Source organism: Syngnathus scovelli, chromosome 17, assembly GCF_024217435.2.
Source record: "Syngnathus scovelli strain Florida chromosome 17, RoL_Ssco_1.2, whole genome shotgun sequence".
Taxonomy (NCBI): Eukaryota; Metazoa; Chordata; class Actinopteri; order Syngnathiformes; family Syngnathidae; genus Syngnathus; species Syngnathus scovelli.
In genome coordinates, this window is record NC_090863.1 from 6,986,365 (window position 1) to 6,999,165 (window position 12,801).

The following is a 12,801-nucleotide window of genomic DNA, read 5'->3' on the forward strand; positions in this document are numbered from 1 at the left end:
ACCTCAAGGTCAGTGAGAAATGAGAATAACACCACGTCCTGGTAGTCGGGCTTCGCGGGGAAGACCCAACCGCCAGACAGCTGAGGCCTGACATCTGCACTCAGCGATAACACCCAGAATCCGGAGCCTAACAAAGCGGAGAAAGCCATCATCACCTTGTGTGGTACAGAGGTGCTTGAAAGCAGTCTAACTTTCACCTCTTGCAAGAGACTATTTATTGAAAGAAAGCAGGGTGGTGGTGAGAGAGAGGGTCATCTCTGCAAACTGGTTAATCAGTGCAGAGGGTCTTATCTAAATTGTACAAACGGATACTAGTGGAGCATTTTTAGATAACTAACTAAGCAAGAAGGTTATCACATCATTTGGATGGTTTTGTTGGATTTTCTCCACAATTTAGGGAGCGCGTTATCTGCGCCTCACAGCAAAAGCCATTGCCAATCACCTGTTATCCAATTTACTCACTGCGTGTGTTAGAGTTGTCCTCACTCCAACTTATTTTGCAAAAACCACAAGGGAGACAAGCAAGTTCTTTTAGACACCTGCAGGTGGAGAGTCTATTCGTCGCTGTCTGAACAGCGATGATCGAATGAAGTCTAAAAGTCTCCTCCCTGCAAGGGCATATTTATTAGGAGGAACAGAGTGGGGGTGAGTGGACAGGTTTGGTGAACCCCCGGCCTCTGATAAGATCAGAGCAGGGGGTGTTTTACACTGTTGTGGGAATCAGAACAACTTTGATTGCTTCCCCTGCAGCTGGTCAATCAAGCAGAGGAAGCAACCACTTCATCTTACTCTGCATTGTGAGGGCAAGACAAGATTGATTTAATCATTATAGTCTACATTCCAACATAATCCTACGATAAAGTTAACCTGGAAAACCCTAACAGCGTGCTCGTTTGATTTCTTCAGATTTAGGAAAATGCTAAGACACTGAAGCAGAAATTAGACAGGTTGGTTGAGTTCAATCACAATTCTTGTTCAAAAAGCTCTGTTTTCAGGAAAGTACAATACAGCGCTGGGCCCTTCAAGAGCGGAAAGTCTCCATTCAGAAAAGGCAACGTTCAAGGTTCTTTGGTTAGCTTCTATCAGCTGCACATGCCAGTGTGGGCCGAGTTTGATGGGTGATGAGTCTTTGGGGTGGGGCAAGTTCGCCATGGGAGTGGGTGCTGGTTATTGGCGATTCGGTGTGTGTGGGGGCTGTTGTCTTCCATCCCGTCTTTCGGCCTTGGCGATCATCTTTAGCCGAGTCCTTGGCTGGCTCCCTCTGGCACCTGCTGGTTTTATCTCCGCGTGACCTTCCTGTGAACATTCTTCTCCAATCTTGGACATACACTACCTCATTCTTTCTTTGTTAGGCAAAATATTTCCCTCTGTGCAGAGCGTTCAGTAGTAATCAAAAACTGGCGTCTAGCATTAGTCAAAACATAAGATACAATCAAGTACTGGACGGTCAAGACGACTCTGGCCGTGTCCATGATTTAGAGAAAAACATCAGGCATGCATTACACAGTTCCTTAAGGGTCATTAAGCTATTTAGGCCATATATCAAAAGACATTTGTTATTTCAAAGTGCTCAGAAATATCTATCAGATCATAAAGTTGATAAAAACCTTCCTCATTACCACTTATCAAAAATGTCTAGCTATGTCTTATTTATTGATTTAGTGTGTAGGTATAATTATATGCTTAAAATTGTTCTTTTATTGATTTAATATGTGAATATACTTGTCTGCTTATGTAATTTATTCAATGAGGTTTGAGCACATCTGTTTTTGTAGCTAGGCAGGACTTTTTGTATTTTGACCCCATTTCTTCAGTTTCAACAACCGAATGTGGAAAGTTAATGATTCTAGTCAACATTCTAACATAATCATACGACCAAAATAATTTGTCAACCCTGTTGGAAAAATATAAATACATTATCATACGTTCTCATTGTTTTGGCCTTGTTGTTTTTATGTTGTGCAACAGAAGGAAATGGTTACGACTGGATCGGGCAGGATGCAGATGACAACTCAGCAAAAAGCTATCTGCTGAGTCCTGAGGCACGTCCTGAAAACAAGATGTTCTAACTGCTGTCTCACATTGCCGCTGGAACTGCCTCCATGCATCACATCTCCTGCATGCATCACAAAGATAAAGAAAAGAGCAGAAATAAGCTAACCGCGCTCACATTCTTTGGCTAATATTACCAAGTACACAACACATTGTCAGACCAAGAAGTTTAAGTTCTTTGTACTTCCACCGACTCCTCTTGAGCATTTGTTGTGAATTCTCTTCGATGGTTAGCTGGTCTTCCAAACAAACGGTGAAAAGGTGGCTGGCTTGGGGAAGGAAAACTTCACACACGGCTGATTGGGGAAAATTTTATTCAACCGATGTCAGAGAGAAGTGTCTTGCGCCCTAGCCAAGATGTCTTTGTCTACTCTCGCCCTAAAACGTATACCCCCGCGCTTCCCTTCACTCAGGTGCGCACACACGGTGCTGTTGGATGATCTATGACCCCCCCAGTCAGCCTCCCCAACTCTACACGGTATATATCTTGTGAGTTGCTAATAGAAACCAGATGTGTCTGGTGCCAATGAGTCTACGTTCCTGGACCAAGACCCAAACAATCCGGCTTGAACCTGACCCGAACATGACCCGGTCACACTTAGGCTTACTATACATTGCATGATACCAGAATAAAAATTTACCACACATTCTCATTTCCCATGAATATAAACATTTGATGTTATGTTTGTATGTTCAATAAACTTAACCAAACTAAACCAAGAAGAAGCCCATCTGGTTGTCGGCGAACGTGACTGGAGTCATCTGTCACATGAACAAATGGGCCAAAGGGAATTTCCAGATTGCAGAGGCTCGAGGAGTCCTTCCCAAGGGAGGCCTCAGACGTTGTTTGGCTATTTTACGCAGCAGGACGGAAATGACACAAAAAAAAAAACAATGATCAAAAAGGAGCAAAGCCCATCGGGACAAAGTTGCTGCGAAATCTCAAGCCGACCTCTGTCGACCTCTGTCGCGGTCACTCAAATGGCCGACGGCAGCTGGGACGGAACCCAGTCGGCAGGAGAAGCGCTGTGAGGAATAAATGACTGCAAGTTTAGTTGCATATTTAGAAAAAAAATGGCAGAAATGATTTTCCCAAACTGTATTTGTGATGTTTTTACTGGAGGAAATACAAACAAAAACAATTCTGTACATACAGACATGAGCTCAGGTGGTGTAAAAAAAAAACCAAAAAGTTTGCAAGGTCCCCAGATGCTCTTCAAAGTCAACGCCTAGAGCGGGAAGATCACCTCTGGATCATGCCAACTTGAGCCTGCAAGTCGCCGTCATGACGGTTGAAATCAAAAGTTTACCCGTCGCCAAGGTGGCTGCCGTTGTCCCGGCGAACGTTCCCTTAGCAGCCGAGCCAAGCGGCGTTCCCGGGATGGTCTTTCGCTCGCCCACTCAAGTTTACCTGAAGACCAAAAGGAGGATGAGGTTCAAGCGTAGAAAAGAGGCTTCAGATACCTTCTTCAAGTTCACCGACTCGCCAACTATTTGGCGGTCGCAGCTTTTAAATGTTTCTGTCAACTCACCGCAGTGACGCTCAGCGGCGCTCCTCAGCATCCCATCAGCAGTGGGTCCGTCTAGCCTGGAGCTTCTTGTGTTGCGGGTCAAGGACAGACAGCCTGCCGTGGGCTTTCCTGAAGGTCAAGGTGGGCAAAGGGGACTCTTTTCCGGCCATGTCCGCGCAGGACTTGTGCCGAGATTGGACTTTGCTTTTGCCGTCGATCTTAACAGGGGGCAGACACCAAGCCTCGTAGATCCTCTGTTTGGCGGAACTCCGGCTTTTAGCGCTGACGCTTAGAACCTCGGGTGCGCGACGATCCGGAGCGCAGCTGCGCCTACGTCCGGCCGAGCCAAAGAGGACCAGCTTGGCAGTCGCAGCTTCTTTGCTGCGTTTGCTGACATCCCGGCGGACAAGGTGGATCTTCAGCTTGTTCATGAAGGCGACACTGATGACGGACTGCTTGCTTCTCTTGCGTTTTTTCTTTGCAGCCGCCAGACGTTTACTGGCGAGGCAGAGCGTCCTCTCTCCTCGGTACACTTTAGCGGCATGACTACGATGACCGTGAGGCGGACAAGAAACTTTAGATGGTAAAACTAAGACATTTGTCCTTTCTCGGACATTGTCTTTGGGTGAGACCTTTGTCTTCTGTTGGGTGGCCGTTTCTGTCGCTTCATGTTTTTGTTGCGAGACCTTTCCCACCGTCTCTTGCTCATCTGGTTGGGTGGCCGTTCCCGTCTCTTCTTGTGTTTGTTGTGAGACCTTTCCCGTCACTTGCTGATCTGGTTGGGTGTCTGTTTCTTGGGGGACGGTTCCCGTCTCTGGCTCATCTTGTTGAGAGATCTTTCCCGTCTCAGGCTCATCTTGTTGGGAGACGGTTCCCGTCTCTTGCTCATCTTGTTGGGAGACGTGAGCCAATTCTCGCTCATCTTGCTGGCTTGACATCTCTTGGTCCTCAAGCTTTTCCCACGCGTGGTCATTTTGTGTGCCAAACTTTCCCGTTTCTTGATGGTCCTTTTGCTCTATCAGTGGAGAAGCATTGTGGGACTGATTGGAATCCAGGGAGTGATCATCTGCATCCACGCCGAGGAGGGAGAGGTCAAGAGTTTGCCTTCTCGTGTCCGCTAGCGCCTCATTCTGCGCAGTCTCTTGTTTTGGGGAAAATTTGAAATCGGAGAGGATATCTTTCCATTGTTCGAAGAAAACCTCCAACTCTGACTCAAACAGATCCTTCTCCCCTTTGTCGGCGCTCGTCGCAGTCTCGGCTGAGCCTTGGGGGTCCTCCTTGGCGGGAGTCTCCTTTGCGTGGTTGATACTCTCGTAGATCGCTTTGGCCTGTTCCTGGGGCAAAACCTCAATGACGAACGAGTAGACGTCTGAATCTTCACTGGGAGAGCCCAGCACTTGGGCCTGTTGTGCTTTTTCATCTTCTTTTGGTTCCAGTGGTTCTTGTTCGGCCTCTGGTGACTGAGCCGCCGCGGTCACGGGCGCAGATGACAAAAGTGGACTCGGAACTGGTGCGTGATCCAACGAGTCATGGAGCTGCGGGTTGATGTTGCGCCAGAACGAAGAGTACGGCGGTTCGGAGTAGACCTCGCCGTCTCGCAGCACCCGGAAGCCGCTGAGGCTGGAGTCGCACTTGGGCTCCGACAGCACCACAGAGTCTGAGGTCACATGCTCACGGTAGAAAGTGAACGTCTCTGCCATGATCTCATAGTATAAGCCTGCGCGGATCTTGTCCTTCAGTATTTCTGGATCTTTCCAGAACGTGGCGATTACATCATCAGAACCTACGCGGGCTGGACTTTCAGGCGACTTCTCCGAGTCTTGCTCCATGTACTGGACAAGTCCCTCTAAATGTTTACAAGTCCACTTGCGTGTTGCCAGAGACTGCAGGAGCGGCCTCTCTTCACGACCCTCAGGCTCTTCTGGTTGGAACTGTGGTGGTGCACGATGGTCCTGCCATCCCCTCACTGGACTTGCTGTCTGGTCATTGCAACTCAAGCCAGAAGGAATTTGGCCAGCCAGCTGTGAGCTTCCATCTCGCACAGGCCGCACGCTAGCGACCGTTGGCCGAGTTGAGCGACTCCCTGACGACCGGGCGGTCGTGAGGCGTTTGAGTGCATTGGGATTTGGTGGCGCCGTGCGATTGCTGTGAGGCTTGCTCAACTTTGACGACTCTCTGGGAACACGAAACACTTGCACCGCTTGTGGTTTTGGTGTCTGGACTGCGTGAGGTGATGAATACGGAGGGCATTGCGCGTGCTTGCCCAATGACATCCTCTCCGCCATCTTTGCTTGGGTCTCTACAGCTTGAGCACTACGTCTTATGTGCCATTGCGTATCGTCTTGAGCAAACCTTCTGGTGTGAATCTCCCAAGGGTTCTGTAAAGTGGACCTGGTGTCCGGCTGTGGCCAAGGCGTCTGATTGCTGTTGGGGCCAGGGAAACTTGTTGCGAGTGTACCGTTGTGCGGATATGATGACGGATTCTGACAGAACTGCTCGGGTACAACGCTGTGGCCACGGACCGTTCCCAATGAGGCCTGTAATGCCGATGAGGGTCTCTGGTAGGCTGTAACGTCTCTTTGGGGGCAGGAACTGGCTCCTGGGCTCCACACAGACGATTTCTGGTCTGAGAAGCCAGTGTGAGGGACATGTGAGGTGTTCTGGTAGCATCTGCCGTTTTGACTGGAGAATGTCCTTGACCAATCGGCACCACCGTATGTCTGGTACTGATGTGGGTTCTGTGTGCTGGGATAGTTCCAAATTTTGTCTGCTGACGAATCCCACGAGGGTGCAGCCATACGTGCACACGCCTGCATCGTGTCCTCAGCGGAGCCAAATGGAAACTACACTGCTGCCTGGAAGAGGTCCAAACAGTAAACACAATCAGTTTAGGGTTAGATTTATTGAGTTCATTGCATTGAGTGGGCTTTATACAACTATATAGCTTCTCTTGTTCACAAGCAGTATGGCCATCTCATGACTCCAGTCATATACTCCTAAGCCAGTCACACGCTCCCGAACCATGAAAACACCTTTGTTTCCTCAACATTCCATCTCGGTTGCACATTGCTGGGCACAAGGTCAAACTGTCACATACCAGACAAACAAGATCTTCCATACTCTAATGATAGTATTTGACATATTTCCCAACAAGAATCCAAAAGCTGTCAAGGGGTGGACGACAAGCAGGAGGAGATGCTGGAAGCAGGTAAGGAGCAGCTTTGTTGAAGAATTGTTATCCAAGCATGGAGGGCCTCTAATGTCTGCCGGGATCAAGATTTGCTTCCTCCAGACTTCCTCAATTTGTCTCCATATTCGAGATAAGGAGCCCACATTACGGCGGCCCCCTCAAGCGTGACAGTGGGTCTTTCATTGTCTCACTCGCCCACATTACGGCGGCCCCCTAAAGGATGACAGTGGGTCTTTTATTGTCTCACTTGCCCACATCGTAAACATCTGTCTTCTGACAATGGCCCCTTTCATGTGCTTTAGCACCACAGGAAACAATCAGACGCATCGGCACCTATGTTACACATGCGCATGTCGTTACCCACAGCCGAATATAGAACGGCCAGTTGTTTGAGACCAGAAAAGAACGAGAATGTGACCCTGTAGGGGCAGCGAGTTGAGGGTCACCTTGCAGCCGTTAGAACGGCCAGTTGTTTGTGACCAGAAAAGAACGAGAGGGTGACCCTATAGGGCGCAGGTGTCAAACTCAAGGCCCGGGGGCCAGATACGGCCCAACACATCATTTTATGTGGCCTGCGAAGACAAATTGTGCATCAAATTTGTGTGTCATTACTAGAATTTCAAATTGTCTTCACTTTTAATATCTTTTTTTTTTAATATTTGACCAGTTTTTACTCGTCTGATTTGAAAAGGAGTTATTTGTCAGTTTGTTTTGCAGCTTTTACTGTATATAATATGAGGTGTTCATACATTTGACAGTCAGAATGGCCCTCCGAAAGAAACTATGACTACAATGTGGCCCGTGAAAAAAATGAGTTTGACACCCCTGCAATAGGGTGCAGCTGTTAGGCAAAGCGATAGGGTTAAGAGTTCCTCTTCCTCATAAAGCATGGAGACCGGAAGACTCGAGCCGGGACTCAACAAATTTTCTTTGAGCGTGAGGCACTTCATTCTGACATCGGTTGAATAAAATATTTTCCCAATCAGCTGTGTGTCACTGAAATTTTTCTTCCCTGACCCAGCCACCTTCCACTTGCTTTTGAAGACAATTCATCATAATACTTGAGCCAACGCGTCTCAAATGACTGAGAAAGACCACAGTTGCTAGCTCTCATGTGACAATGTCAAAGGTCAGCTTGCTTCCTCTCGTTTATACCTCTCACCCCCTCCCGCGATGCAACGCGAGTAACTTATTTCGAAAGTTTTCATGCATAATATAGCGCCTTTTTGTTTTTGACACACGGGACTTTCCCTTTCCATATTCATAAATACATGCAACAAAGCACAATTAGGCTTGTTTTCCTTTTCTTTTCCGGTCGCGAGTTTTGGTTCATTCAATGGGAGAAAAGAAAAAACTCTTTTACTCAATGAAGCCATTCATCCTCACGAGTACTTTAGATGTAGAATACTTGTGCCTTTACTCAAGTAGTACTCTACAAAACCGACTTGAACTTGTAACAGTTATTTAGTATGAAGATAACCTACTTGCACTATGAGCTTGAAGCAGTTTGGTTGAGGTGAACTCTTTCCTGAGCTCGACCAAAATCGGAAGAGAAGCGCGCACGGAGGCACTTACTTGAGAAAAGTTCCTCTTCCAATCTGCTTTGTTGTCCCCCAAAGAGCAAAACAAAACGACTCTCGGAAAGGCAGACCCTGCTCCTGCGTGTCGCCAACACACGTCGGGCTACTTTATGTTTTTTTTCCTCACACATATATGCACACCGTCATTGCGGGAGTCGAGCTCATGGTGCATGTATGCAAGACTCCATCAGATATCCCAGACGTCGGGCACCTTTGGTTTCAAGGGAGTCTGATTGCTGAGCTCAGAACAGGACCACTCCTCCCACAGCCTGCTAAATCACACTCCGCCCCCGCCCCTATGCCTTCTGGATAGCCGGAGGTGGACTCGAACCCGCACCCTCCGAACCGTGAGGCCGACGTGCTAACCACTAGTCCCACCTTTTGTCATTGTATGCAGCAGTATTTCGCGATATTAATTGGAATTAGATTTTCATTTGGGTGTTTGTTGCTCTTTTATTACATTTTATCCTTAATTAAATAATTTAATTAAATAATTGTGATACGTTTTTTTGACAGTTAACACTATTGTAGTCTATTTTTATTCTGCTCTTATTCCATGTATTTATTTCAAGTTTATGGTCAAGTTCGTGCGGGATATTGTAGTCTGGCTTCAGGAATGCAGACTTAATGGCGCTAGAAAGAAGAGATACATCTGGTAGCAATCAGGAAGGAACAATAGGTAAACTGTGTAGGTTCTGCAATGAAGATTAGCAGGTCATAGGTTAACCACCTGCCGTCGTGCTGACCCCCAAAGGAAGCAGGCGCTGGGTATAAAGCACGGAAGACTCGGGGTCACACTCAACGTTATTTCTGGGAATGAGGCATTTCATTCTGACACCCCTGATGAAAAGATACTACAGTCCTTAGAAGAAAAACAAACGTGTTGAAGAAGTTGGGCACAGATAATTCCTCATATTCCAGAAAAACACCTACCAAAACATCCCCATCACCTTATATGACCTCCATTATGTCACGTGCCAAAAATCATCAATATTTCATCCATGCAGCAACTGCATTTGACAATCCACATTCCACAAAACAACACCTGCTACATTTCTTAGCCATTCCCATAACCTTATGACCTCCATGATATAAAAAAATTATGCATGACAAATGTGACCTCTGCGACCTTTATGATCATTAATCAATGATTTACGACCTGCTGTCTCCCGCAGCCCTCCGACTGCCCTCATAATCTGAGAACGTATTTGCGTTAGCCATTAGAGGCAGGCAGACGGACTCCACCAGGCCTCGGTCATTTGGCCAAGTGCCAACAGGAAGGAGCGCTCGTCGTTTTGCCTCACGCGCATCGTCGATTCATCTTCAAGGTTGTGAGCCAGGCAAGATTGCACATTTGATTTTGTGGCGTACTGTTTGTGAGGAAGGCTCCGTCAGAAAAGAACTTGTCTGAAGCAGACATTTTGGTTCAAGAAAGATTTTATTGTGTTACAAACGTCAAAGAGATCTCCCCACAACGCAATGTCCGTCGCTCAAGCAGCGGCGTGCATGCGAAAGCTCATGTCGGATTTGCGCTTTAGTTTGGCCTGCAGCAGCATGTGGGCTACCACGCCGGCACGCACATCTGTGGTCATGATTTCCTGCTTCAGCTTGCTGACGCTTTGCTTGATCTTTACCAGCGCCGCTGCACGCACGCAGAGAAGCACACACGCAGGCACAGACACACACGTGCGGCGTCAGGTCAGGATGTTCGGCCGGACAAACCCGTGAGAAAGCCTTCCTCACCTCCGTCCGACATGCTACTGCCTCGCTCCTCCATCTCCTGCTTCACCTTCTCCAACTCTTCACATAGCTGAAAGGCGACAAGCATACGACCTTCACGTCCTCGACTTTTCTCGGCTCAAATCAAGAAGGGAAAACGACGGTGTCTACTGACCTCGGCCAGGAGTTGTGTCCTCTGGGCCACGCCCCCGCTGGCACCTCGGTAGCGCTCCTTGACCTGGCTCGAGACCACAAGAGGAAGTGGATCAAAACAAGGAACAGACATTTAGAGGGCGAGGGCGGGGCGGACCTCGCTGAGCTGGGCCTGGGTGGCGCGATGTTCGCTGATGACGCCTTCCAGCTGCTTGTTCAGGTACTTCTCTCGACTGGACACCTTCTCCATCGTCCTGCTGATGTCCTCCTCCAGCTTGTCAAGGTAGCCCTGAGAAGAGCCAACGGCAGCATGCTAAGCACAAAGGTGGATGTGCATCCATTTTCAAAATGCGGTTTTTGTTATAGTCAGATTTGAGATGAGATTTTTTATTTGTCTATTGCCCAATGATTTTCGCCGCCTTCTACGACGCTCATTCAAAGTGCGAAGGAGGCCGAGAACATTTGGGCAAAATAAAAAGCAGTCGAGGAGAGAGCCGTGCAGAGGGACGCGTGTTTGTCATGTAAGCGCCCTTGATACGGCTGTTGACAAGAATGGCGAGGTCGAGGCAATCAGGAACGGCGCCGTCGTGCATAGGCCACACCTGCTGCAGGCGGCTTATCGAAGGATGTCTCGACACAAGCAAAGGCGTCTCTCCGCTAAACTAACAAGTGGGAGAAACTTCTTCAACTGCAGCTGCTCCAACTTAGCTTGACCTGTCAGGCGACACACCTTAGCCTCACTGAGCGAGGACTTGATGGCATCCTGGTGCCGGTGCATCTGCTCCAGGTGGACCCTCCAGTCCTGCACAAATGACAACAAACGCGTCAATTAGGAAGACAACCGCTGACGTAATTGAAGAGCGAACGCCACCAAAATGACGTGCGACCAAAAAAGGTGCACCTTGTTGTCAGTCCTGATGGTGACTTTAAGGAGGGGGAGGACCCTTTCCACCTCCAGGTTCCACTCGGCCACATCCAGCGCCGAGCGAAGGATCTCGCCGGGTTTGTTTGCCGTCGCCTCCTGAAGAACGCAGGTGGGTCAGTTGAAAGCTCCTCAGCCGTGGTGTCGGCCCACTCCCCGGCGCCAACGGCTCACTTGAAGCGTGCTCTGCAGGGTCAGCGCCTCCAAGTCCACCAGGTTCTCCTCATCGTCCTCGTCCTCCTCCTGAAGAGACGCAGAAATCAACACCGAGAGCCTCGCCCCGGCGAGGAGGATGAAGAGGAGGACGTACGGCGACGAGGTCCACATTGTCGGGTGCGGGTTCCGCGTGGTCGTCTATCATCGATTCTTCTTCAGTGGTTTCGGTGGGGTAGGTGGGTCTGAAATGAACCTCAGGTGGTCACGTCTACCTTCTCTGTCTCTCTCGCACACAGGCAGCAAACACGTGACGAAATTATTCATCCATTCATCCTTTGCCTCATATGAAAATCGATTTAATGACGGACGAGCACCTTTGAAAGGAGAATCCCCGCCTCTTGAGTGCGTGTTCCGCCAGCATGTTCAAGACGAAGCACACATGCTCGCCCGAACCGGACTTCAGCTTGGACGGCGGGAAGTCCACCCTCACACCCTAGACGCACACAAAACCGACAAAGTGAGGAAGACGTGGGTTCTCGGGCAGCCCGGCCGATATCCAAGCGGAAAACATTTACGAGCGCCCTGAGCTCGGCCAGGATGTTGGCTACGGTCGCGGCGGGCTCGTCGTCCTCCCGAGGTTTGGTGAAGCTTCTGCCCGCGCTGTTGATGAGCCAGGCGGCCATGACGGTGAACACATAAAACTGCTCGCCCGGGTTGGCCACCAGGTAAGGGCTGGACACAAAGTAATGCCTGCAACATAACGTTAAGGGAACCTTTGAGCTCCGGCCAGCCAACTATAACTCAGACCAGCTACTTGTTTGATTAAGGTACATAAGCATCCAATTATACCTACACATCAAATTAATAAAGAAGATATTTTTTCAATTTAAAAGAATGTGGTTGTTGTTTGACGTGCCTGGAGAGGGGCTTCATGTTGTGTTTTTCCAGCAGGTCCTGGTCGCAGTTTAAGATTTTCAGCTTCTCCGCGAGCGCCTCCATGAGCACGAAGTTTTGATGAGGAGCTCCCGGGCCGCGTTCGTCCTCCTCCCACCCGCGGCGACCGTCCTCCGCCATCTCTGGTATTTGTCTGTGTTGTTAGCATAAACGAAGGCTAAGCCGTCCAGGTTGTTTGCTGCCCGTTGCCTGACAACGAGCTGTCCAAGCTAATGTTAGCCGTGAGTGGTATTTATTTCTCACGTAAACGGTCAAAAGTGATCGCATGACAACACTGGCCACGAATTAGCTGACTTTCTCCAGGGGAACCCGTACATCCATATTAAAAAAAAGAAAAGAAAAGAGAAACGGGTAAACAACGTTAGTTTTCTCCTTTTCTTCCACGCAGTCTCCTTCGCGTACTCCTCAATATGGTTGGCCATAGCGTTTACACACTTTACCGCCACCTACTGGTATGGAGTGTGAAAGTTAAAATAATACATTAAAAACAAAGACGCAACTGCACAAAAACAGTTGTGGACCTGTGAACAGTGTTGTTAGGGTTTTCCAGGTTATCTTTATCGT

The 12,801-nt window shown here is 48.6% G+C and overlaps 2 protein-coding genes across 4 annotated transcripts; both read right to left on the minus strand.

Annotated features, from left to right (window-relative positions):
* Nucleotides 1-526: 526 nt before the first annotated feature.
* On the minus strand, nucleotides 527-8,602 carry LOC125985370 (uncharacterized). Of its 3 annotated transcripts, XR_007487300.2 has the most exons (6): nucleotides 8,329-8,602; nucleotides 3,585-6,418; nucleotides 3,363-3,463; nucleotides 3,005-3,078; nucleotides 2,760-2,903; nucleotides 527-2,116 (listed from the first exon to the last, which is right to left on the minus strand). XR_007487300.2 is itself a non-coding variant. In XM_049748145.2 (3 exons), exon 2 carries the CDS (start codon nucleotides 6,377-6,379, stop codon nucleotides 3,620-3,622), a length of 2,760 nt encoding a protein of 919 aa, XP_049604102.1. In that variant the 5' UTR covers nucleotides 6,380-6,418; nucleotides 8,329-8,602; the 3' UTR covers nucleotides 3,151-3,463; nucleotides 3,585-3,619. The 3 variants fall into 3 exon arrangements, 1 of the variants encoding a protein (XP_049604102.1); XR_007487299.2 differs by having other exon boundaries at nucleotides 953-2,903; XM_049748145.2 differs by lacking the exons at nucleotides 527-2,116; nucleotides 2,760-2,903; nucleotides 3,005-3,078 and having other exon boundaries at nucleotides 3,151-3,463.
* Nucleotides 8,603-9,752: 1,150 nt separating this feature from the next.
* On the minus strand, nucleotides 9,753-12,661 carry ift57 (intraflagellar transport 57 homolog (Chlamydomonas)). The gene is made up of 11 exons (XM_049746714.2): nucleotides 12,200-12,661; nucleotides 11,859-12,033; nucleotides 11,658-11,776; nucleotides 11,438-11,525; nucleotides 11,302-11,370; nucleotides 11,107-11,226; nucleotides 10,936-11,007; nucleotides 10,363-10,494; nucleotides 10,228-10,290; nucleotides 10,077-10,143; nucleotides 9,753-9,975 (listed from the first exon to the last, which is right to left on the minus strand). Exons 1-11 carry the CDS (start codon nucleotides 12,355-12,357, stop codon nucleotides 9,824-9,826), a joined length of 1,215 nt encoding a protein of 404 aa, XP_049602671.1. The 5' UTR covers nucleotides 12,358-12,661; the 3' UTR covers nucleotides 9,753-9,823.
* Between the last annotated feature and the right edge of the window lie 140 nt (nucleotides 12,662-12,801).

Excerpts from the sequence above, each read along its gene's own strand:
- LOC125985370 (XM_049748145.2), bottom strand. The coding sequence starts at position 6,379 with ATGCAGGCGTGTGCACGTATGGCTGCACCCTCGTGGGATTCGTCAGCA.
- ift57 (XM_049746714.2), bottom strand. The coding sequence starts at position 12,357 with ATGGCGGAGGACGGTCGCCGCGGGTGGGAGGAGGACGAACGCGGCCCG. Across the intron at positions 11,371-11,437 it reads ACAATGTGGACCTCGTCGCC|GAGGAGGACGAGGACGATGA; the intron begins GTACGTCCTCCT and ends GCGTCTCTTCAG. Across the intron at positions 10,144-10,227 it reads GGACACAACTCCTGGCCGAG|CTATGTGAAGAGTTGGAGAA; the intron begins GTCAGTAGACAC and ends GTCGCCTTTCAG.